This window comes from Carcharhinus amblyrhynchos, chromosome 7 (genome assembly GCF_965287045.1).
Source record: "Carcharhinus amblyrhynchos chromosome 7, sCarAmb.v2.hapA, whole genome shotgun sequence".
Taxonomy (NCBI): Eukaryota; Metazoa; Chordata; class Chondrichthyes; order Carcharhiniformes; family Carcharhinidae; genus Carcharhinus; species Carcharhinus amblyrhynchos.
In genome coordinates, this window is record NC_137330.1 from 3,720,947 (window position 1) to 3,745,019 (window position 24,073).

Below are 24,073 nucleotides of genomic sequence, written 5' to 3' on the forward strand. Positions count from 1 at the left end.
TGGTTTACTCTTAGACAAGTCTCTATATTATGTACTATCTCCAGTCAACCTTATGAATTAGAACCTCCTAGTTTTGGAACCCATCAATTCACTTCTTTTCTCTCCATTACTCACTGTGAATGCCCCATTGTTGAATCCAATACATGTTCGGATAGAGAGATTGTTGATCTCTCCAGGGCATGGAGGGATATGGGGATCCGGTGGGGAAATGGAGCAGAAAACCTAAGATCAGCTGTGATCCAGTTGGGGGCCAGAATAGCCTAGTTGGGCCAAGTATCTACTCCTCTGATGTCTTCTCTTACCTGAAGGACGCTGAAAAAGTAAATGCAACTGTTGTCTACTTCAGATTACAATTGGACTCATTCTTCCTACAGTCCAAGGTGTGGGTTAGGTGGATTGGCCGTACTAGATTTCCCCTTAGTGTCTAAAGATGTGCAGTTGATGTGGATTGGCCATGCTAAATTGCCCTTAATGTCCAAAAATCAGGTGGATTGGCCACGCTAATTGCCCATCAGTGTCGAAAGATGTGCAGGTTCGGAGGTTGGCAATGCCAAATTGCCCCCTTGTGTCCAATGATACGCAAGCTAGATGGAGTGGCCTGTCCAATTGCCTCCTTGTGCCCAAAGATGTGTAGATTAGGTGGATTCTCCATGGTAAATTGCCCCTTAGTGTCCAAAGATGTGCAGGTTATATGGATTGGCCATGCTAAATTACCCCTTAGTGCCCAAAAGATACCTAAGTTAGGTGGATTAGCCATCCTGAATTGTTGTTTAGTGTCCAAAGAGATGTAGATTAGATGGATTGGCCATGCTAAATTACCCCTTAGTGCCCAAAAAAAAACCTAAGTTAGGTGGATTGGCCAATCTGAATTGCTGTTTAGTGTTCAAAGAGATGTGGATTAGATGGATTGGCCATGCTAAATGTGTGAGGTTATGAGGATAGGTCGGAGGAGTGGGCCGAGGTAGAGCGTTCTTTTGGAAGATCAATGCAGAATCCTTGGGCTGAATCTACACTGAAGGGGTTCTATGCATTCTCCAAGTATATACAGATGAAAGAATCCTCAGTGGAATAGTATTAATATTGGGAGGCAGTGGCAAAGTAATATTGTCACTAAATTACTAATGTAGAGGACAAGAGCTCAGGACCCGGTTCAAACTTGATAAAATTGGTGAAATTTGAGTTCATTCAGAAGAATCCGGAGTTAAATGTTGACTGGTGACCATGAACTGTCGCAAAGGCTCATCTGTTTCACCAGTGGAGAAATCTGCCATCCTTACCTGGTCTGGCTTACATGTGATCATGATACCCTTTCAAAAGCCTTCTGTTAGAATCATAGAATCAGAGTGCAGAAGGAAGCCATTTGGCCCATCGAGCTGCAATAACAACAATCCCAGCCGGGCCCTATCCCCATAACCCCCTGTTGTCGCCCTGAAACTGAGAGGTAACTTAGCATGGCCAATCAACCTAATCCACACATTTTTGGAGTGCGGGAGGAAACCCACGCAGACATGGGGAGAACATGCAAACCCCACACAGTCACCCAAGGCCAGAATTGAACCAGTCACTGTGGGGCAGCATTGCTAACCACTGTGCCAGTGTGCTGTCCTGCCATGTTAGGGGTGGGCAATAAGAATAAACCCACATCCTATCAGTGAAAAATAACTTAAAAAGACAACAAGTAGTCGTGCCAGCCTCGGAACCACATGAAATCCCAACACCTTCCGTATGAAATGCTCTTTGGTTTGGTTGTGTACCTGCTACTGTCAGGTGCATGCTTTCAGTGCAGTTGGTAACATCAGCCACCTTATTGGCAGCACCGCAGGAGTACGTGCCATCTTCCTGTAATGTAATAGTGAAGATCCCTGGTCCAGACTCATTGACTGTTGTGTTGGCAAGGAGGTACTGGTCATGATAGAGTCGGTAAATTATGGGCGGTGTTCCTCTGAGAGACCGACACGTGAACCTCACCTTGTCTTCAACAGCAACAACTGACTTACTCAAATTGGAGGTGAGAGATGGGCAGCTCACGGCAACTGGGAAAGAAAATAATTTCACGTGTGAATGAATCCCTGTGACCCTGCACACTGTTTCTATTCAAGTAATCATGTTACGTCCTAGAACAAAGTAAAGACCAAAGGAAAGTACAGCACAGGAACAGGCCCTTCAAACCTGTGCTGATCGTGATGCCCTAACTAAACTAAAAAAACCCTTCTGCCCTTGCTAGGTTCACATCCCTCTACTCTCTCCCTATTCATGAACCCATCCAGATGTCTCCTAGCTGTTGCCAATGTCCCTATTTCCACCACCTCCTCTGGCAGCACATTCCAGACACCCACCACTCTCTGCATGAAAAAATTCCCCTGAATTCCTCCCTTAAAATTTCCCCATCTCACTTTGAACCTGTGTGTCCCCTTGTAATTGACATCTCCATCCGAGGAAAAAGCCCCTGATTTCCCCCTCTGTCTATGCCTCTTATAATTTTGTAGACCTCTATCAGGTCCTCCTCAGCCCCCATCTTTCCAGTAAAAACAATGCTAGATCTCTCCTCATAGCCAACACCCTCGTGACCAGGCAACATCCTGATAAACCTTCTGTACATTCTCTCCAAAGATTCCACATCCTTCTGGAAGTGTGGTGACCCGAACTGCACGGAATACTCCAAATGCAGCCTAACCAAGGCTTTACGGGGCTGCAATATGATTTCCCAACTCTTGTACTCAATGCCCCGGCTGATGAAGGCAAGTCCCTGTGAATGCTTTGATTGAACCTGCCTCCACCGGACTTCCAGGCATTGAGTTTCAGGCCACTCGTTGTGTGAGCAAGTTTAGTTTCTCCGATCACCTTTGCTTTTTTTGCCAAGTATTTTAAATCTGTGCACCCTCATTATTGATTCTTTTATGAGCAGGAACATTTTCTTCCGATAAACTCTGTCCAGCACCCCACCCCCTATGACTTTGAACTCTTCTATCAAATCTCCTCGTAGCATTCTTCTCTCCAAGGAGAACAGTCCCAACATCTCCGATCTATCGTCATAACTGAATTTCTTCACCCCTGGAATCATTCTTGTAAATCACATCTGCACGCTCTCCAACGTGCTGACATTTCTTTTTACGCTGTGGTGCCCAAAACTGTACACAATTTTCAAAACTCCTTTTGCCAATCACATGAAAATGGGACCCAGTTTGTGCAGTTTTAGTTTTCTTCGTGAATACTTAGGATGCTAAATGCAGGAGGAGGCCATTCAGTCTGCAGCGACCACAATCCCACCCAGGCCCCATCCCCACAGTCCCATGTATTTACCCTAGCTAACCCCCCTTGACACTTAGGGGCAAATTAGCAATTCACTCAATCCAATCCACCCATCCTGTACACCTTTGGACTGTGGGAGGAAACCCACGCAGATACAAGGAGAATTCCTGACATTGCGAGGCAGCAATGCTAACCACTGTGCCACCATGTCGCCCAATGCAGAAGATTTCTAATTTGCCAGGCAGATGTGGAATTTGGAACCCAGCCGTGTAAGCTAATCAATGTTCTGTTGGTAGATAAAAAGAAAGCCTATCAATATGACGAGTTTTTTCTTTGAAACTTGAGAGGGTTGCATTACATGGTTAAACTGATGTAAACCATTGCTAGCAATCTCCACAGCCTTTGTTAATGCCATAATGTACAGATCTATCCCAACATCGTAAAATAGTCATTATCACATAACACACATATACATATAGCACCATCACTATCATTGTCATCAGCTTGTACTACGTTCAGTGATGGGGTGTCGGCGCCGCATTTGTTCTCCATTCCGGATTGCCTTTGAACTGATTAGTTCACTAGGACAGTCAATAGTCACTGCGTGGTGGCACAGTGGTTAGCACTGCTGCCTCACAGCGCCAGGGTCCCTGGTTCAATTCCAGCTTTGGGTGGCTGTGTGGAGTCTGCACGTTCTCCCCTTATCCGCATGGATTTCCTCTGGGTGCTGTGGTTTCATCCTACACCCCAAAGATGTGCAGGTTGGGTGGATTGGCCATGATAAATTAGCCCTTAGCGCCCAAAGATGTACAGGTTAGATGAGGGAGCCATGGTAAATGTGTGTGGTTACGGGGAAAGAGCAGGGGGAAAAGGGCCTGAGTAAGATATTCTGTCGGAGAGTCAGTACAGACTCGATGGGTGGAATGGCCTCCTTCTTCACTGTAAGGATTGCTGTAGATCTCAAGTCATATCATGGATCAAATAAGGATAATGGAGTTTCTTTCCTAAAGGACGTTGTGAATGAGGTTTATTTTCCAAAAGGAAAGAATAGCTGATGATAGATCGCTGAGACCAGTTACTGTATTAACTTTATATCGATTAATTGAATTTATTTTCAGTTGGCTGCTGTGGTGGGACTTGAGGACATGTTCCCATAGTATCCACCTGGGAATACAGATCGAGTGGAAATCACAGGAATTGTGTTTCTTGTACTGACTGGATTGATTATCAAGGCTTAGATTCATGAGTAATGCTCTGCAAATGGAGAAACTGTGGTTTAGTCACCGGACTAGCGACCAGGAGGCCCAGTCTATTGCACCAGGAAAACCCAGTGTTTGACCCCCACCATCGCAGCTGGTGGAATTTAAATACAGTTAATAAATCAGCAATAGAAAGCTGGCCTTAGGGATGGAAATCTGCCATCCTCTCCTGGTCTGGCCCACATGTGACTCCCGTTCGCACAGCAACATGTTTAAAAGTTTTGCTCCCCCTGTCTAAGGGGAGATATAGTCCCATTGGAGGCCAACCAGAGAGGTCAGTCCCGGAGAAGGAGGGATTTTCTTATGAGGAGAGGTTGAGTAGAATCATAGAATCTCTACAGTGCACAAGGAGGTGGTTCGGCCTATTGGGTCTGCACCGCTCTGACAGTGGTTAGCACTGCTGCTTCACAGTGAAGGGGCCCAGGTTCGATTCCCGGCTCGGGTCACTGTCTGTGTGATGCTTGCACATTCTCCCCATGTCTGCATGGGTTTCCTCCAGATGCTCCAGTTTCCTCCCACATTCTGAAAGATGTGCTGGTTAGATACATTGACCCGAACAGGCACCGGACTGTGGTGACTGGGGAATTTCACAGAAGCTTCATTGCAGTGTTAACGTAAGCCTGTCTGGTGACTAATAAATAAACTTTACTTTTATGTATTTACCCCAGTAATCCCCCTAACCTTGGGACACTAAGCGGCAAGTTAGAGTGGCCAATCTACCTAGCCTGCATATCTTTAGACTGGGCTGCACCTGTACTCAGTACAGTTTAGAAGGATGAGAGGCGATCTTATTAAAACATACCAAATTCTCAGTGGCCTTGACAGGGTAGATGCAGAGAGGTGGCTTCTCCTCTTGTGGGAGAGTCTACGGCCAGAGGGATATAATCTCAGAGTTGGGGGCGGGCAGAGATGAGGAATAATATCTTCTCTCAGAGGGGAGCAAATCTGTGGAATTCTTTACCATAAACAGGCTGTAGAGGCTGGGTCACCAAGTATGTTGTAGACTGGGATAGACAGAATTTTAATCAGTCATGGAATCAAGGATTATGAGGATAAGTGGAGTAAATAGAGCGGGAAAGTGGAGTTGAGGATTAGCAGATCAGACCAGCCATGATCTCATTGAATGGCGGAGCAGCTCAATGGGCTACTTTTGCTCCTACGTTTTATGGGCTTTTAACTATCTTCTGAAATAGTCTCACAAGCCATGCAGTTGAATTGCTGGCCTTTCCAGCCATGTCTATACCCCATGAAGCAACAAATGACCTTAATGTCAATTGTGGTCCACATCCTTCGACACAACATGTGTTTGCTCTCCCTCACTGTTATTACTCCAATCAGTGCATCGATAATGATTCACTGCTCTGTTAACGCGAGGATTCTCATTGAACATATTCCTCACCTTCAGCCTTCACATCAACTCCCTCACTGAGAACAGCTGGGTTTATGTTATTGGAAACACTGCAGCTGTAAGTGCCCTCCATGTTTTCGTTGAAATGATAGATTTGGTGAGTGGCCTCCCTGTTGGATGAAGTTTCCTGGTGGAATATTGTCTCTCCTCTGTACCAGGTGAAATCCATTGGTGGGGAACCTTCATCGACTGAGCACCTCAGTGTCAGAATGTGTCCTTCCCTTACCCTGCCGTGTGGATTGATGTGTAAATGTGGGTTCGCAACTGGAATTCCTGTAGGAGATTCAAGCACAGGTTAAAGTCAGTATGATTCCATGTAGCAAGTCACATGCTATGTCATTTCATGAGCCAGTTTCAGCTATCATTCTAATTTGAATCTATTACCTCTTGTCCCAGATAAGGACGTCCTTATCTGCGACAGGAGGTGATGGATTCAAATTGCAAGCCATGCACTTTTCATGTACATTTTCCATGGGATGTGGGTATCACAGACTGGGCTAAGATTTGTCCACATCCCGAATTGCCCTTGAACTGAAAGGCTTGTGAGGCCATTTCCGAGCACAGTTCAGAATGAACCTGCTCCCCCCGGTGAATTGTAGACCAGACCCATTAAGGACGGCAGATTTTCTTCCCTAAATTATTCCACATAATTGAACCAGTTGGATTTTGACAATAATGGATAACTGTTTAACGGGCGCCATAGCCAGGGAAAGGTTTATATTACAGACATATTGCCGCAATTCAAATCTCAGCAACTGCCATGGAATCACAGGGCAGGATTTTTCAAAGCCGGAAAATCCCGCATGATCCGTCCCCCACTGCCCTCCACCCCACATTCCCCATCCCCCACGACCCCCGCCCCCTACCCACACCCCCCGCCAGCTCCCACAGTTCCCGAGGCGGGCGGGATAGGAAAATTCCCTCCATGGAATTTTACAGTAAGAAAGAGGCCCTTTGGCCCATTGTGTTTACACCGGCCATCAAGCACCTGTCTATTTGAATCCTCTTTTACAGCTCTTTGTCCATTGCATCGTCTGCTGTGACATTTCAAACATTCATCTAAATTCTTCTTAAATGTTGTGACACTTCCCGCCTCTACCATTCCTTCAGGCAGTGAGTACCAGATTCCCACCTCCCTCTGAGCGAAAGGGGCGTTCTTCAAATCCCCTCTATGGATGGCACGGTGGCACAGCAGTTAGCACTGCAGCTTCACAGCGCCAGGGACCTGGGTTCGATTCCAGCCTCGGGTCACTGTCTGTGTGGAGTTTGTACTTCCTCCCCGTATCGGTGTGGGTTTCCTCCCAGAGACTAAAGCTGTGTAGATTCGGTTCATTAGCCTGCTAAATTGACCCCAGTGTCAGGGGATTAGCAGAGAAAATGAGGATTACGGGAATAGGGCCTGGGTGGGATTGTGGTTGGTACAGTCTTGATGGGCTGAATGGCCTCATTCTGCACTGTAGGGATTCTATGATTCTAAATCTTCTGCCCCCTTTCTTTAAATCTATGTTCCCTGGTTATTGACCTCTCCACAAAGGCCAGCATAGATTTCTTCTGATCTTCCCTATCTATGTCCCTCATAATTTTGTACACTTGAATCAGATCCCCCCCCCAGCCTTCTCTTCTCCAAGTAAAACAACCCCAGCCTATCCAGCCTCCCTTCATTGATGAAATGCTCCAGCCCAGGCAACATCCTGGGGAATCTCCTCTGCACCCTCTCTACTGCAATTGCAGCGACCAGGACTGCACACAGTACTCAAGCTGTGGCCTAAACAGTATTTAGAAAGCTCCATCACAACCTCCTTGTTTTATGCCCAGTAAATGAAGGCAAATATCGCGATGTGCTTCTTAACTATCTGATCTACCTGTCCGACTGCCATAACGGACCTACAGTCACGCACCGCTAGGTCCCCCCGGTCCTCTGTGTGTCTGAGCTTTCTACCATTCATTGTCTGTTCCCTTGCCTTGTTCGTCCTCCCAAAATGCATCACCTCACACTTTTAAATTTAATTCACTACGGCTCTGCCCATCTGACTAACCGATCTATATCGTCCTGTAATCGAAAACTTTCATTCCTGCTATTTAAAACACCATTAATTTTCCTGCCATCTCCAAACTTACTGATCGTACTTCCACATTCGTACCTGAATCATTAATGTACACTACAAACAGCAAGGGACCCAGTATGGTTTCCTGTGGTACACCATCTGACACAGGCTTCCAATATCAAAAAACTCCTCCACGTTAAACTTTTTTTGTTAATATCCCACCATTACATTGCAAAAACCCCACTGTCTCACCCTTTCCAGCTCACTCACCGCCCTTTCTCCTCTCGTTCCCACACCAGACTGTGTCTCTCTTGTACGCAGACAGAGACACAAACACTCACACCGACACAAACATACACCCACAGACAGACACACAGACACACACAGCCACAACCACACCCATCAATGAAGGTGGAATGGAGATATAAAGTCTAAATCAATTACAGAAAGAAAACTGGAATTTAATCAATGTTTCTCCCAGATAAATCTCTGCAAACTAGGAGCTCTGGAAGAGTTGGGTTAAAAATACTGAATCTTCATGGGATGTCGGCATTACTGTGAAGACTGGAATTTACTCCATAGTCCAAAGATGTGTAGGTTTGGTGGATTGTCCATGAACAATGTCCAGGATTATGGTGATAGAGAGGAGAGGAAGGGCCTGGTGCAATAGTCTTTCTGAGAGCTAGTACAGGTTGGATGGGCGGAATGCCCTCCTTCAGGGATCCCACGGATATATTTTTTCACTGAAATTCAGGGAAAACATTTTCCTCATGGTAAATGCAGTTTGTTTAACTACTACAATCACAATCCCAGCGACAATTCCTTAGAGAATTCTATTTCTAGACATCGCAGCCAATTAACAATATGGACACTTCTCGATGTGTGCACTTTATGATTGCTCAGAAGGGTGAGGAATTGGCCTCCATCTCTCAATAGAGGCAAATATTTAAAAATAATCAACTGCCACTTGGTCACAGATCAGTAAATCCACCAATTCCTGTGGGAGAAAAGTTGTTCAGGTTTAGATCTATTGAATTCATCAGAATTAAATTCTGTGAATTAAATTCTCCGTGGGAGGAATAATGGGATTGTCACTGGGACTAGTAATCCAGAGAGCCAGGGTAATGCTCTAGGGACCCGGGTTCAAATCCTGCCACAGCAAATGATGGAACTTGAATTAAATAAAAACCTGGAATGAAAAGTCTAACCATGGTCATGGAACCATTGTCGATTGTTGTAAAAACCCAACTGGTTCATTCATTTCCTGGAGGGAAGGAAATCTGCCATCCTTACCTGGTCTGACCTACATGTGACTCCAGAGCCACAGCAATGTGGTTGACTCTCAACTGCTCTTGGACAACTAGGGATGGGCAATAAATGCCGGCCAGCCAGGAATGCCCACATCCCATGGGTAGAAAGCGCAGTTTGTCTACTCCTGGCCAAAGGCACTTTAACCAATCTCCAACTCACTCTTAACAGTAATTTGCACACTTTTGGCTCTGTGTGTTAAACTGTTGCTGTGAATTGCACAATGATACCATCCAGAATCCATCACAGTGGCACTTTGGATTCGATACTCATTGTGATTGACAGAATCAGAATTCATAGGGATGTTGTTTCGGTAGAATGAATATTGTCTGCTGTCACACACAAGATCATCCGTGCACAGACAGCGCAGCGTTATGTTATCACCATCCTCTGGCTCTTTTGGATCCACGGTTATCCTCACTGGAACTTCTGAAATTGAAGAGCAAAAGGAGATTCCCGTTAATGATTGCTTGGCATTCTAAAGTATCTGGCTAAGACCTGTTGCTATTTTGTTCAAAATAAAGCAGTTATATGTGTAGTAATTTCAATTTGAGGTGAGTAAAAGAGCGATGGTGGTCATTTTATGTAATCTGGGGGCCGGGTTCAAATCCGGCTCACGGTGAAGTTTGAATTCAGTACAAGGTCTGGAAATTAAAGTCCAATAATGACCATGAAACCATTATCAATTGTCATTGAAACCCATCTCGTTCAATGATGTCCTTTAAGGATGGAAATCTGCCATTCTTACCTGGTCTGGCCTATATGTGACTCCAGATCCACAGTAATGAGGCTGACTCTTAACTGCCCTCTGAAATGGCCCAGCAAGCTAATCATTTCAAGGGCAATTAGGGATGGAAAACAAATGCTGGCCCAGCCAATGATGCCCATTTCCCATAAACTAATTCTTAAAAATTAGGTAGAATGTATTTTTTCTACATTTATGGGATTTGGGCATTGGCGGCAATGCCAGCATTTATTGTCTGTCCTTAATTGTCCCTAGAAAAGGAGGTGAGTTGCCTTCCTGAAATGCTGCAGTCACTGAGGTGTAAATCCACCCACAGTGCTCTGAGGGAATCCCAGGATTTTGATCCAGTGCCAGTGAAGGAACGGCCAATGTATTTCCAAGTCAGGATGGTGAGTGATTTGCAGGGAGACATCCAGGTGGTGGTTCTCCCATGTATCTGTTGTCCTTACCCTTCCAGATGGTAGTGGTTGTGGGTTTGGAACTTGCTGCTGAAGGAACCTTGGTGAGTTTCTAGAGTGTATCTTGTAGACGGTGCACACAGCTGCCACTGTGTATCGGTGGTGGAGGGAGTGGGTGTTTGTGGAAGGCGTAGCAATCAAGCGGACTGTTCTGTCCTGCATGGTGTCAAGCTTCTTGTATATTGTTGGCGCTATATTTACCCAGATGGTGGATAGGTTTTGGATAGTCAGGAGGTGAGTTACTCACCACTGGATTCCCAGCCTCTGACCTGTTCTTGTAGTCACAGTATTTATATGGCTTGTCCAGTTCAGATCCTGCTCAGTGGAAACCCCAGTGTTGATAGCATCTCTGAGCAGTAGCATAAGCTGGTGATAACTGATCTGCTATAAGATTCACCTAACATGCAGGTTCAGAGCAGTCCCGTTGCTGATGGTGTTTTTTGTTTTGTTCAGGGGATGTGGGAGTTGATGACTGAGCCAACATTTATTACCAATCCCCGGGGGCATTTGAGAATGAACCACATTGATGTGGATATGGAGGCACACGCAGGCCAGATCCAAGGAAAGGATGGCAGATTTCCTTCTCTAAAGGACATGAGCGAACCCAATGATTTTAATACGACCATCCACAATGGATATCATTAGACTTTAATTCCTGATCTTTTATTGAATTCAAATTTCACCATTTGCTATGGACTATTGTTGATAAAGTGTTGTGTTCAGCCCATTTGAAATAGTTTCATTGGATGAACTCTAAGAATACCTTCTGATATACGTCACTTTTTATGCCTGACTGCTAACCAAAAATGTACACCCAATCATCAAGAAGTAATGTCATTAAACATAAGGTTGCACCTTTTACAATCTAACAGGAAAACCGCGATGAGCATCTGGATCATTTCTCTGTCTGCTTCTCTGGAAGAATTATCAGTTAAACAATGGACTGTAGGGTAAAACCCCTTTTACACATTCCCAGCTTTATTCCGATTTTGTCTTCTAACCTTTCCTCTAAGCATCAAACAAACTTTTTTTTTAACCCAATCATCAAACATAAATGTCAACCTTAACCAGTGATGATGTTAAAACTAATAGACATTGGGATCAACATTGAACTCAACAACTTCTCTCATTTTGCATTTCATTTTCCCTCTTTTGCAAGTTTTTAAGTTTTATGAGTTTAAGCTTTTTTTTAATTTATGTAGCCTTACACTAACATTGCAACAAAGTTACTGTGAAAATCCCCCACTCGCTATACTCCAGCACTTGTTCAGGTACACTGAGGGGGAATTTAACCAGCACATCTTTCAGACTGTGGGAAACCAGAACTCCGTGGGCTAACGAATGGCAGATGGAGTTTAATTTAGACAAATGCGAGGCGATGCATTTTGGTAAATTGAACCAGGGCAGGATTTACTCAGTTAATGGTAGGGCACTGGGGAGAGTTACAGAACAAAGAGATCGAGGGGTACAGGTTCATAGCTCCTTGAAAGTGGAGTCGCTGGTGGACAGAGAGGTGAAGAAGGCATTTGGCATGCTTGGTTTCATAGGTCAGAACATTGAATGCAGGAGTTGGGACGTCTTGTTGAAGTTGTACAAGACATTGCTAAGGCCACACTTGGAATACTGTGTGAAATTCTATTATAGAAAGGATATTATTAAACTAAAAAGAATGTAAAAAAAAATTACTAGGATGCTACCGGGACTTGATGGACTGAGTTATAAGGAGAGGCTGGATAGACTGGAACTTTTTTCTCTGGAGTGTATGAGGCTGAGGAATGACCTTATAGAGATCTATAAAATAATGAAGGGCACAGATCAGCTAGATAGTCAATATCTTGTCCCAAAGGTAGGGGGCTCTAAAACTAGAGGGCATTGGTTTAAAGTAAGCGGCGAAAGATACAAAAGTTTTAAGCGGGCAATTTTTTTCACACAGAGGGTGGTGAATGTCTGGAACAAGCAGTAGTAGTAGAAACGGGTACAATTTTGTCTTTTAAACAGCATTTAGATAGATACATGGGTACAATGGGTACAGAGGGATATGGGCCAAATGGGGGCTATTGGGATTAGCTTAGGGGTTTAAAAAAAGAAAGGGTGGCATGGACAAGTTGGGCCGAAGGGCCTGTTTCCATGCTGTAAACCTCTATGATTCTATGACTCACCCAGTGGAAACCCACGCAGACATGAGGAGAACATGCAGATTCCACACAGACAATGATCCAAAGTCAGAATTGAACCCGGGTCCCTGTGCTGTGTGGTACTGTGTCACTGTGCCACCCATTAATTTATTCATTTGTAGGGCATAGGTCTCGCTGGCTGGCCAGCATTTATTGCCCATCCCGAGTTGCCCTTGAACCTAATGACTTGCTGGGCCAGTTCAGAGGGCAGTTGAGAGTCACTCACATTGCTGTGGCTCTGGAGTCACAGGCAAGTTGGACCAGGTAGCCAACAGATTTCTTTCCTAAAAGGACATTAGTGAACCGGGTGGGTTTTTCTAACAAACAACAATGGTTACATGGTCATCAGTAAACACCTCATTTCAGATTTTTGAATTCAAATTCCTCCAGTTCCAATGGTGGGATTCGAACACTGGTCCCCAGAACATTAGATAAGTTTCTGGATCAATAGTCTAGTGATAATATGACCATCACCTTCTCGTCCTGTTCTTTGGTTTTTGTTGTCTTAATTTCCCCCAGATTATCACGCTGCTATTCACACCTACTCTGAACATAAGAACATAAGAAATAGGAGCAGGAGTAGGCCATCTAGCCCTTCGAGCCTGCCCCGCCATTCAATAAGATCATGGCTGATCTGTCGTGGCTCAGTTCCACTTTCCCGCCCTCTCCCCATAACCCTTAATCCCCTTGCCTATCAAAAACCTATCAACCCGCATCTTAAATATATTTAGCGAGGTAGCCTCCACCACTTCAACGGGCAGAGAATTCCAGACATTCACCACCCTTTGAGTGAAGAAGTTCCTCCTCAACTCTGTTCTAAACCGCCCCCCTTTTATCTTGAGGCTGTGCCCTCTAGTCCTACTGTCCTTTCTGAGCGGGAAGAGCCTCTCCACCTCTATCCTATCCATCCCATTCAACATCTTATATGTCTCAATGAGATCTCCCCTCATTCTTCTAAACTCTAACGAGTACAAGCCTAGTTTATTCAGCCTCTCCTCATAGCTCAACCCCCTCAACTCCGGTATCAGCCTAGTAAACCTCCTCTGCACTCCCTCCAAGGCCAAAATATCCTTGCGTAAGTACGGCACCCAAAACTGCACACAGTACTCCAGCTGCGGCCTCACCAATGCCCTGTACAGCTGCAGCAAGACCTCCCTACTTTTATATTCAATCCCCCTCGCTATGAAGGCCAGCATCCCATTAGCCTTCCTGATCACCTGCTGCACCTGCAGGCTGGGTTTTTGCGAGTCATGCACAAGGACCCCGAGGTCCCTCTGCACCGTCGCCTGCTGCAGTTTTTCACCATGCTTTAAATTAAGGGGGGGTAGCTACAGGACGGATGTCAGGGGTAGGTTCTTTACCCAGCGGGTGGTGAGGGATTGGAATGCCCTGCCTGCTGCAGTTGTAAATGCGCCTAGTTTGGGGGCGTTTAAGAGATCCGTGGATAGGTTTATGGACGAGAAGGGATTGGTTTAGGTTAGTGGGTCATTGTTTTGTAACTGGTCGGCGCAACATCGTGGGCCGAAGGGCCTGTTCTGCGCTGTAATGTTCTATGTTCTATGTTCTATGTAAGTAATAGTCCTTCCTACCATTATTCCTACCAAAGTGGACAACTTCACATTTGCCAACATTAAATTCCATTTGCCAGTTCCTGGCCCATTCGCCCAGCCTATCTAGATCCTTCTGCAGACTCTCCACACCCTGGATTTCTGGATTTCTTTTCGTTCTTTACCATGACCTTCTCTTTCCTTTTGCTCTATAATGTTTATCATTTATTCTCTCTCGCCTTTTACGCTAACTCTGAACTCTTTTCTGCTCCACCCGATTGCTCCCCACCCCCTCCACCCCCCATCGCGCGTGCGTGCGCACACACACACACACACACACACACACACACACACACACACACATACACACACACACACACACACACCACTTTTCAACATTATAAACCATCACATTTTCATTCCTTCGCACATTCAAAAAAGTTAACTCTGTTTCTCTCTCCACAGATGTTTCCAGACCTGAGTTTTCCTGGCATCTTTAATTTCAACTTGCCACTGGCTAAGTTTGTGGATAATGTCCGGTTACACTGTACCTTTAATAACGACATGTGTGTAATTTGATGAGCGTACAGGTCCATTGGGATATCCAACATAGCGCACTTCACATCGATATCGACCTCCATCCTCCAATGTAACATTCCTCAGTTCAAATGTAGCAGTTTGATTCAGAGCGCGTATCTCAGTTAAAATCGAACGTTCTCGGTAAAAAGTGTAAATTATCCCGTTCCCGACGGGAAAACTGTGATTACATCTGAGTAACAGACTTTGATCGGCCCACACGATTCTTGGCATAGTCTCAATGCTCATAAATGTAGCCAATTCTGTTGTAAAGAAATAACCAAAATTAAGAATGAGGCAGATAATCATTACTTAAATCACACATAATTATTTCTAGATAAATCAGATGTGTGTGAGAGTTTATTGCATCCAAATTGACTGGGCCCAATGTAAGCTGCAGCAGAATCTGTGATGTTGTCCACAGCCTGCATTCCTAAGGGGTGGATGTATTGGGCAGAAAATCAATACTTAAATCATATTAAATTAGATAATAAATTCCAGTCTCCCAGACTACCTGGATCCACTACAGTTTGCCTACTGCTGCATCAGGTCCACAGCAGACGCCGTCTCCCTGGCCCTGCACTCAATCCTGGAACACCTAGATAACAAGGACACCTATGTCAGACTCCTATTTATTGACTACAGCTCAGCCTTCAACACTATTATTCCCACAAAACTCATCTCCAAACTTCATGGCCTGGGTCTCGGTACTTCCCTCAGTGATTGGATCCTGAACTTCCCAACTCACAGACCACAATCAGTGAGGATAGGCAGTAACACTTCCTCCAAGATCATCCTCCAGACTGGTACTCCATAAGCCTGTGTTCTCAGCCCCCTGCTATACTCCTTATACACCAATGACTGACTGGCCAAATTCCCCTCCAATTCGATTTTCAAGTTTGCTGATGACACCACTGTAGTGGGTCAGATCTCAAACAATGATGAGACAGAGTACAGGAATGAGATAGAGAATCTGGTGAACTGGTGCAGCAACAATGATCTCTCCTTCAATGTCAACAAAATTAAGGAGATTGTCATCGACCTCAGGAAGCGTAAAGGAAAACATGTCCCTGTCTACATCAATGGTAATGAAGTAGAAAGGGTCGAGAGCTTCAAGTTTGTAGGTGTCCAGATCACCAACAACCTGTCCTAGTCCACCCATGCCGACATTCTCATTAAGAAAGCCCACCAAAGCTTCTACTTTCTCTGAAAATTAAAGAAATTTGGCATGTCAGCTATGACTCTCACCAACCTTTACAGATATATCATAGAAAGTCCAACTTGTCCATGCTGCCCTTTTCTTTAAAAATCCCTAAGCTAATCCCAATTGCCCGCATTTGCCCCATATCCCTCTATATCCATCACACCCATGTAACTCTCTAAATGCTTTTTAAAAGATAAAATTGTACGTGCCTCTACTACTACCTCTGGCAGCTGTTTCCAGACACTCACCACCCTCTGCGTGAAAAAATTGCCCCTCTAAACACTTTTGTATCTCTCCTCGCTCATCTTAAACCTATGGCCTCTAGTTTTAGACTCCCCTACCTTTGGGAAAAGATATTGACTAGCTTGTCTATGCCCCTCATTATTTTATAGACCTCGGTAAGGTCATCCCACAGCCTCCTATGCTCCAGAGAAAAAAATCCCAGTCTATTCAGCCTCTCCTTATAACTCAATCCGTCAAGTCCCAGTAGCATCCTAGTAAATCTTTTCTGCACTCTTTCTAGGTTAATAATATTCTTTCTATAATAGGGTGATCAGAATTGCACACAGTATTCCAAATGTGGCCTTAGCAATGTCTTGTACAACTTCAACAAGACGTCCCAACTCCTGTATTCAATGTTCTGACCAATGAAACCAAGCATGCCGAATGCCTTCTTCACCACTCTGTCCACCTTTGACTCCACTTTCAAGAAGCTATGGACATGTAGCCCTAGATCTCTTTGTTCTGTAACTCTCCCCAGTGCCCTACAATTAACTGAGTAAGTCCTGCTCCTGGTTCAATCTACCTAAATGCATCACCTCGCATTTATCTAAAATTAAACTCCATCTGCCATTCGTAGCCCACTGGCCCAATTGATCAAGATCGCATTGCAATCAGAGATAACTTTCTTCACCGCCCACTATGCCAGCAATTATAGTGTCATCTGCAAACCATGCCCCCTACATTCTCATCCAGATCATTAATATAAATGATAAATAACAGTGGACCCAGTACTGATCCCTGAGGCACACCGCTGATCACAGGCCTCCAGTTTGAAAAACAATTCTCTACAATCACCCTTTGGCTTATGGCAAGAAGTAGAGATGCCGGCATTGGACTGGGGTAAACACAGAAAGAAGTCTCACAACACCAGGTTAAAGTCCAACCAATTTATTTGATCTAAGATTCCTTCCACACACCTGACGAAGGCACACCATTTCCGAAAGCTTGTGGCATTACTATCAAATTAACTGGTTAGACTATAACAAAGAACAAAGAGCAATACAGCACAGGAAACAGGCCCTTTGGCCCAACGAGCCCACGCCGCCATTTTAACAGTACCTCCTCTACCCATGACCTTTGTCTACACCTATTGGGGAAGATTGAGGGAAGACTAATTTAGGGACGATTTGTTACACCAAGGGCACGTTTTTGGGGTGTGGGAGGAAACCGGAGCACCCGGAGAAAACCCACACAATCACGGGGAGAATGTGCAAACTCCCACAGACACCGACCCAAATCCATGTATCTGCACAGCGAACAGTGATAGTCACTGAGCTGTCATGTTGCCCGTCAGATAGTCCAGTTTAAGCGTACACTAACGACGTGAAGCGTCATAACCTGGTGTTGTGAGACTTCTTATTCTGTCAAGAAGCCAATTTTGGATCCATTTAGACACCTTACCCTGGCTCCTGTGAGACTTAACCTTATGCAACAACCTACCATGCAGTATCTTGCCAAAAACCTTGCTAAAGTCCATATAGGCAACATCAACTGCACTGCCCTCATCTACCTTCTTGGTTACCCCTTCAAAAAACTCAATTAAATTTGTGAGATATGATTTTCCACTCACAAAGCTGTGCTGACTGTCTCTAATCAGTCCTTGCATCTCTAAATGGCTGTCGATCCTTTCTCTCAAAATATCTTCCAACAATTTACCCACAATATATGTAAGGCTCACTGGCCTGTCGTTCCCAGGCTTTTCCTTACAGCCCTTTTTTAAACAAAGGCACAACATTTGCCACTCTCCAATCTTCAGGCACCTCACCTGTGACTATCGATGATTCACATATCTTGGCTAGGGGACCCACAATTTCCTCCCTAGCCTCCCATAATGTCCTGGGATACACTTCATCAGGTCCCAGGGAATTAGCTACCTTTAGGATTAAAGTCAGTGAGGATTATATTCAATGGCGTTCAGGAGAATGAGGGGGATTTTATAGAAACCTATAAAATTCTAACAGAACCAGACAGGGTAGATGAAGGAAGGATGTTCCCAACTGTGGAAGCATCCAGAATCAGGGATCACAGTTTGAGGATACAGGGTAGACAGTTCTGGACAGAGATGAGGAGGATTCCTTTCACCCAGAGGGTGGTCAGCCTGTGGAATGCGTGACCACAAAATATAGTCGAGGCCAAAACATTGAATGTTTTCAAGAAGCAGCGAGATTTTGCTCTTGGGGCGATGGGGATCCAAGGATACTGGGAACATGGGAAAGCGGGATCAAATACTGATTTTGGTGATCAGCCCTGATCATAATGAACGGTGGAGCAGGTTCAAAGAGCTGAGTGGTCTCCTCCTCCATGTTTTTATGTTTTTTATGAATGTTCCTATATTTCTATGAATCCCACCCCATTCTCTCCCCAAGTCATTTCATTTGCTCTTGTCAAGGAAACAACATTGAAGGTTAGGAATTCACCCCGGATCGCTGCCTCTAACGACGCTGATACCACTGACCGCCTGCTGCAGTCTCCACTCAATGCTCAATGTGCTCAAAGACAATCAGTTGAACAATAGGAGGTATAACAGATGATTGATGTGATGGAACGTGGTTTGTGGAGCATTCACAGTTACTTAGGGCATCTGCAGCCTGCAGATAGGTCAGACATAATACAGAGGAGGTACAGGGGGCTGGATGTGAAGTTCTCATGGTGGCAGGGGTCGATCTGTGGCACAGTAGTCAGCACTGCTGCCTCACAGCACCAGGAACCCAGTTCAATTCTGGTCTTGGGTAACTGTCTGTGTGGTGTTTGCACATTCTCCCTGTGTCTACGTGGGTTTCTTCTGGGTGATCTAGTTCCCTCCCACTGTCCAAAAATGTACAGGTTAGGCCATGCTAAATTAACCTTAGTGTCAGGGGGTTTAGCAGGGTAAATATGAGGGGTTACGGGATTAGGGCCTGGGTGGGATTATGGTCAGTGTGGGTGGGTCGAATGACCTCCTCCTGCAGTGTAGGGATCCTATGGATTCTGAGATGATCCTTGGCTTCCTCCAATGTAAACTCCATGAATTCATTTGACGATAGTTAGCATTTGAAAAATCCAACTTCACAGTTGGTGCCTTTCTATACGAGTTACATCTACAGGGACGGCATTTAAGCATAATTATCTGTAATATTGTTATGCTTGTGGGTAAAGTTTACACTAGTACATCTACACGAGCAAAATGTCTATTTTTGTATAGCTACTATTTCCTGAAATTTTTCAGAAATGTTGCTTCAGTCAATAGTTTAATTGATAAAAGGTTAAAATACTGAAAGAATATTTAGTGCAATGTAACTTACCAGCGATTTTCACGTGAACGATGTTACTATAGAGTGTGCTCAGATTCGGCCCTTTTTTTTTACATGTATACACTCCATTATTGCCCTTATTAGCTGCCTCGACGATATAGCTTTCCTCCCCGATGATGTCACTCTGATTATTTATTTTCCACATATAATTCCGGGAGCGCAGATTCTTTCCAGCATCACATCTGAGAGTGATCCTGTCACCAGTCAGGAATCCGTCCCAGGGAGGATCCACTGTCAGTTTCGGTGGCACAGGCAGTTCTGTGAAGGCCAATAGCAAACAAATAGCAAATGATATTTCCATGACTCGATCGTCCTGTGTGCAACAACATTCATTCTCATTCACCACAAGTGTTGATCATTGGATCTGTCAAAGGGTTATCCAGACTCCAAACGTTGGCTCTATTCTCTGAGCAGAAGCTGGAAGCCAAGTTCCGCACACATGAGGACGGCCTTAACCAGGATCTTGGGTTCATGTCGCACTACCTGTAACCCCCATGACTTGCCTGGGTTTGCAAAACCTCACTAACTGTCCTGTCTGGAGACAATACACATCTCTTTAACCTGTGCTTAATGCTCTCTCCACTCACACTGTCTTTACCTTTAAGACTTGATTACCTGTAAAGACTCGCATTCCAACCATTATCGTGTAAATTGAGTTTGTGTTTTTTTGTGAACACAAGTCCTCATTCACCTGATGAAGGAGCTGGAGACTCCAAAAGCTAGTGCTGCCAAATAAACCTGTCGGACTTTAACCTGGTGTTCTGAGACTTCTTACTGTTCTATTCTCTCTCAGTAAGAAGTCTGACAACACCAGGTCTAAGTCCAACCGATTTATTTAATAGTAAACTCACAAGCTTTCGGGGTTTGCCCCCTCGTCAGGTGAATGGAGAGCATTAGCCTCAGACAAATCCCGAAAGCTTTCTATCAAATAAATCGGTTGGACTTAAAGCTGGTGTTGTCAAACTTCTTAAAGTGTTTACCCCAGTCCAACGCTGACATCTCCACATCTATTCTCTCTCCACAGAGGCTGTCAGACCTGCTGAGATTTTGCAGCATTTTCTGTTTTCCTTTCCGATTCCAGCATCCTCTGTATTTTGCTTTTAGCCCCCATGGCTCAATGGCTGGTGATGTTTTACTCAAACAGCCAGTAGATCCTGATGGAAGGCAGTGGGTGGTGGTGGGGGTAGGGTTGTGGGGAGGTCTGGGTGGGGTAGTGGAGGTGGGAAGGTGGGAGGTGGTAGTGGGGTGCAGGGAGGGGAGGGGCAGTGGGAGGATGGGGGTCAGAGGTAGGGAGGAGCGGTTGAGGGATAGGGGGTGAGGGACAGGGGTGAGGAATGTGGGGGGGATGGTGAGGGTTAAGGGGCGGGGAGGTGGTGGTGGTTAGGGGTCTGGGGGTAGGGAGGTATGGAAATAGGGAGATGAGGGTGGGCAGTAGGAAGCTGAGCCTAGTATGGGGGGGACAGGGGTGGAATGATGGAGAGGTGGGGTAAGGGAGTGAAGGTAGGGGTATGGAGGTGTGAGGACAGGGAGATGGTGGGTGGGGGTAGCCGGGGCGGGAGGGATGGAGGGGTGGGGGGTTATGAGGTGGGGGCTGTGGGGTTTGGAAGGCGTTAGGGGATAGAAAGAGAAGCTTTGTTTCTTCTTTCATTTAGCTGGAAGCTGGAAGCAGCGGGCGACATGGTTCAGACAGACAGTGCCAAAGAACTGAAGGGCAACTAATTATTAATCTAGGGAAAATGAAGACAAGTTTCCTGAAGGTCTGGATGTAACCAGAACAAAGAAGAGACTGAGAAATGGAACAGGATTCTGATCAGGAGCACCCGACAAAGCCGAGGACACCAGGGAAAAGCTTTCCTGAAAGCAATCAAAGGATTGAAAAATCATAAAATCATAGAATTCACAGAAGGAGGCCATTCAGCCCATTGATCCTGCACCAACAACAATCCCATGCTACCCCCAATCCCATGCATTTACCCTAGCTAGCCCACCCTGACACTCGGGGCAATTTAGCATGGCCAATCAACCTAACCTGTACACCTCTGGAGTGTGGGAGGAAACTGGAGCACCCGGAGGAAACCGGAGCACCCAAAGACAGCCCACGCAGACATGGGGAGAATATGTCTAACCAGCACGTCTTTTGAACAGTGAGAGGAAACCAGAGCACCCAGAGGAAACCCACGCAGATATGGGGAGAGTGTGCAAACTCCACATGGACAGTGACTGAAGTGGGAATTGAACCCGGATCCCTGGCACTGTGAGGCAGAAATGCTAACCCCTCTGCCACCATACAATTTTATATAAATAAATTATAAAGCATTGACTGGATATCAAGATTGGTGTAAGAGTGAAAACCTGAAAGAATTCACCCTAAATCCTCGCTCGATCCTACTGCAGGGAAAGGAGTGGAAACTCTGGTTTAACAGATCATTGGAAAAAGCGAACTGGATTTGGAAATCCGCATCACTCTTTGAATCTATAGCTAGGAGAGAAGATTTTAAAGTGTATTTTTGGAGTGGAGCTTGGAAACTCTCACATAACAATAATCTGGGGATATTCTGAGGGGAAATCCACAAACAACATCTTTGAGCTAATGAGACCCTTATAGCTTCAAAAACACTTTATCATCCATGTCAGTCCTAAATCCTACACGTATTGGTTGAGCTAAAGGAGGAATAAAGCAGCATTCCATATGTTACATTTAATATTTTTCTCTTGTTCTTACAATTTATTAGTGCTTCCTCCACGTTTGTTGGCACGAGCACCAGGGACCCGGATTCGATTCCCGACTTGGATCACTGCCTGTGCAGAGTCTGCACGTTCTCCTCGTGTCTGTGTGGGTTTCCTCTGGTTTCTTCTCACAGTCCAAAAGACATGCTGGTTAGGCGTTTTGGCCATGCTAAACTCTCCCTCAGTGAACCCATACAGGCGGCAGAGTGGGGCGACTAGGGGATTTTCACAGTAAATTCAATGTGTTGTTAATGTCAGCCTAATTGTGACACTAACAAATAAACTAAAAAAGAATTATTTAAGAAGAGTAAAAGTTCTGGTCTTCAGAGCCAGGGTTCCAATCTGGGGCCTTCCCATCCAGTTATAACATTAGCAAGGATTGTAACACAGGATAGCCCGTTCCCTCCACACCACTGAGTTTTACAATCTCTCCCCATTTAAATTCTCTCGTCCTCTCCCACTCCTCACATTTTCACACATCACACTTGCGAGGAATGAACCACTGTTATCATTCCAACCCTGGTGTAGGGACTGAGTTTTGGAGCCTTGAGGTCATGTTTCATCTGGTGAGGTTGCAATTGGAGAATTGCGTTCAGTTCTGGTCACCACATTACAGGAAGGATGTGGAAGCATTGGAAAGGGTGCAGAGGAAATTTATCAGGATGTTGCCTGGTATGGTGGGGAAAGGCTGAGGGACTTGAGACTGTTTTCGTTAGAGAGAAGAAGGTTAAGAGGTGACTTAATGGAGGCATACAAGATGATCAGAGGATTAGATAGGGTAGACAGTGAGAGCCTTTTTCGTGGTGATGGCTAGCACGAGGGGACATAGCTTTAAATTGAGGGGTGATAGATATAGGACAGATGTCAGAGGTAGGTTCTTTACTCAGAGAGTAGTAAATGTGTGGAATGCCCTGCCTGCAACAGTAGTGGACTCGCCAACTTTAACGGCATTTAAATGGTCATTGGATAATTGGAATAGTGTTGGTTAGATGGGCTTTAGATTGGTTTCACAGGTCGGCACAACATTGAGGGCCGAAGGGCCTGCACTGCGCTGTAATGTTCTATGTAACCCTGTCTTTTCTTTCTGGGTGGTACTCCTGGGTAAAACATGAACTGTCCAAAATGAGGAACCCCTCATATTAAAGAGTAACCCCCAAGTTCTACATCCTCCCACAAGAGAAAACATCCTCTCCACATCCACTCTGTGAAGACCCTCAGGATCGAATGTGATTGAGTCAAGTTACCTCTTATTCTTCTAAACTCCAGCGGATACAAGATTAACCGATCCACACATTCCTTATAAGACAAACCATCTTTTTCAAGAATTAGCTGAGTAAACCTTCTCCGAACTGTTTCAAAAGCATTTACATCCTTTCTTAACTAAGGAAATCACCAGTGTATGAAACGCTCTTGATTTGGTCTCATCAATGTCCTGTATATCTGAAATAGAACATCCCTACTTTTGTGTTGAATAAACTTTTTTAACGACTGATGTATCCTTCGTACTGACATTTTGCGATTCACGCAGCGTGACACCCAGATCCCACCTGGGAACTATGTTGTAAAAACTCAACTGGTTCCTGAACACACGAACCATTTTTGCAAACCTGGTCTGGTCTACTTTTGACTGCAGGCATACTGCAACATGGTTAGGTCTTAATTGTTCTTTAAAATGGCACACAAAACCACTCAGTTAAGGGATGGTCAACAAATGGGGCAGCACGGTGGCACAGTGGTTAGCACTGCCACCTCACAGCGCCAGTGACCCGGCTTCAATTCCTGGCTTGCTTTCCTTTCTGTG

At 45.1% G+C, this 24,073-nt stretch overlaps 1 protein-coding gene across 1 annotated transcript in view; it reads right to left on the bottom strand.

Annotated features, from left to right (window-relative positions):
* The window catches only part of LOC145345312 (Fc receptor-like protein 3), a 52,860-nt gene that overhangs the window by 12,359 nt on the left and 16,428 nt on the right, over positions 1 to 24,073 (bottom strand). Inside the window, exons 3-7 of the mRNA XM_080193128.1 lie at positions 19,537 to 19,803; positions 14,745 to 15,032; positions 9,432 to 9,698; positions 5,908 to 6,189; positions 1,755 to 2,033 (exon numbers count right to left, since the gene is read on the bottom strand). Of these exons, the coding sequence (XP_080049254.1) occupies positions 1,755 to 2,033; positions 5,908 to 6,189; positions 9,432 to 9,698; positions 14,745 to 15,032; positions 19,537 to 19,803 (1,383 nt within the window). The remainder of the gene's footprint in view (positions 1 to 1,754; positions 2,034 to 5,907; positions 6,190 to 9,431; positions 9,699 to 14,744; positions 15,033 to 19,536; positions 19,804 to 24,073) is intronic.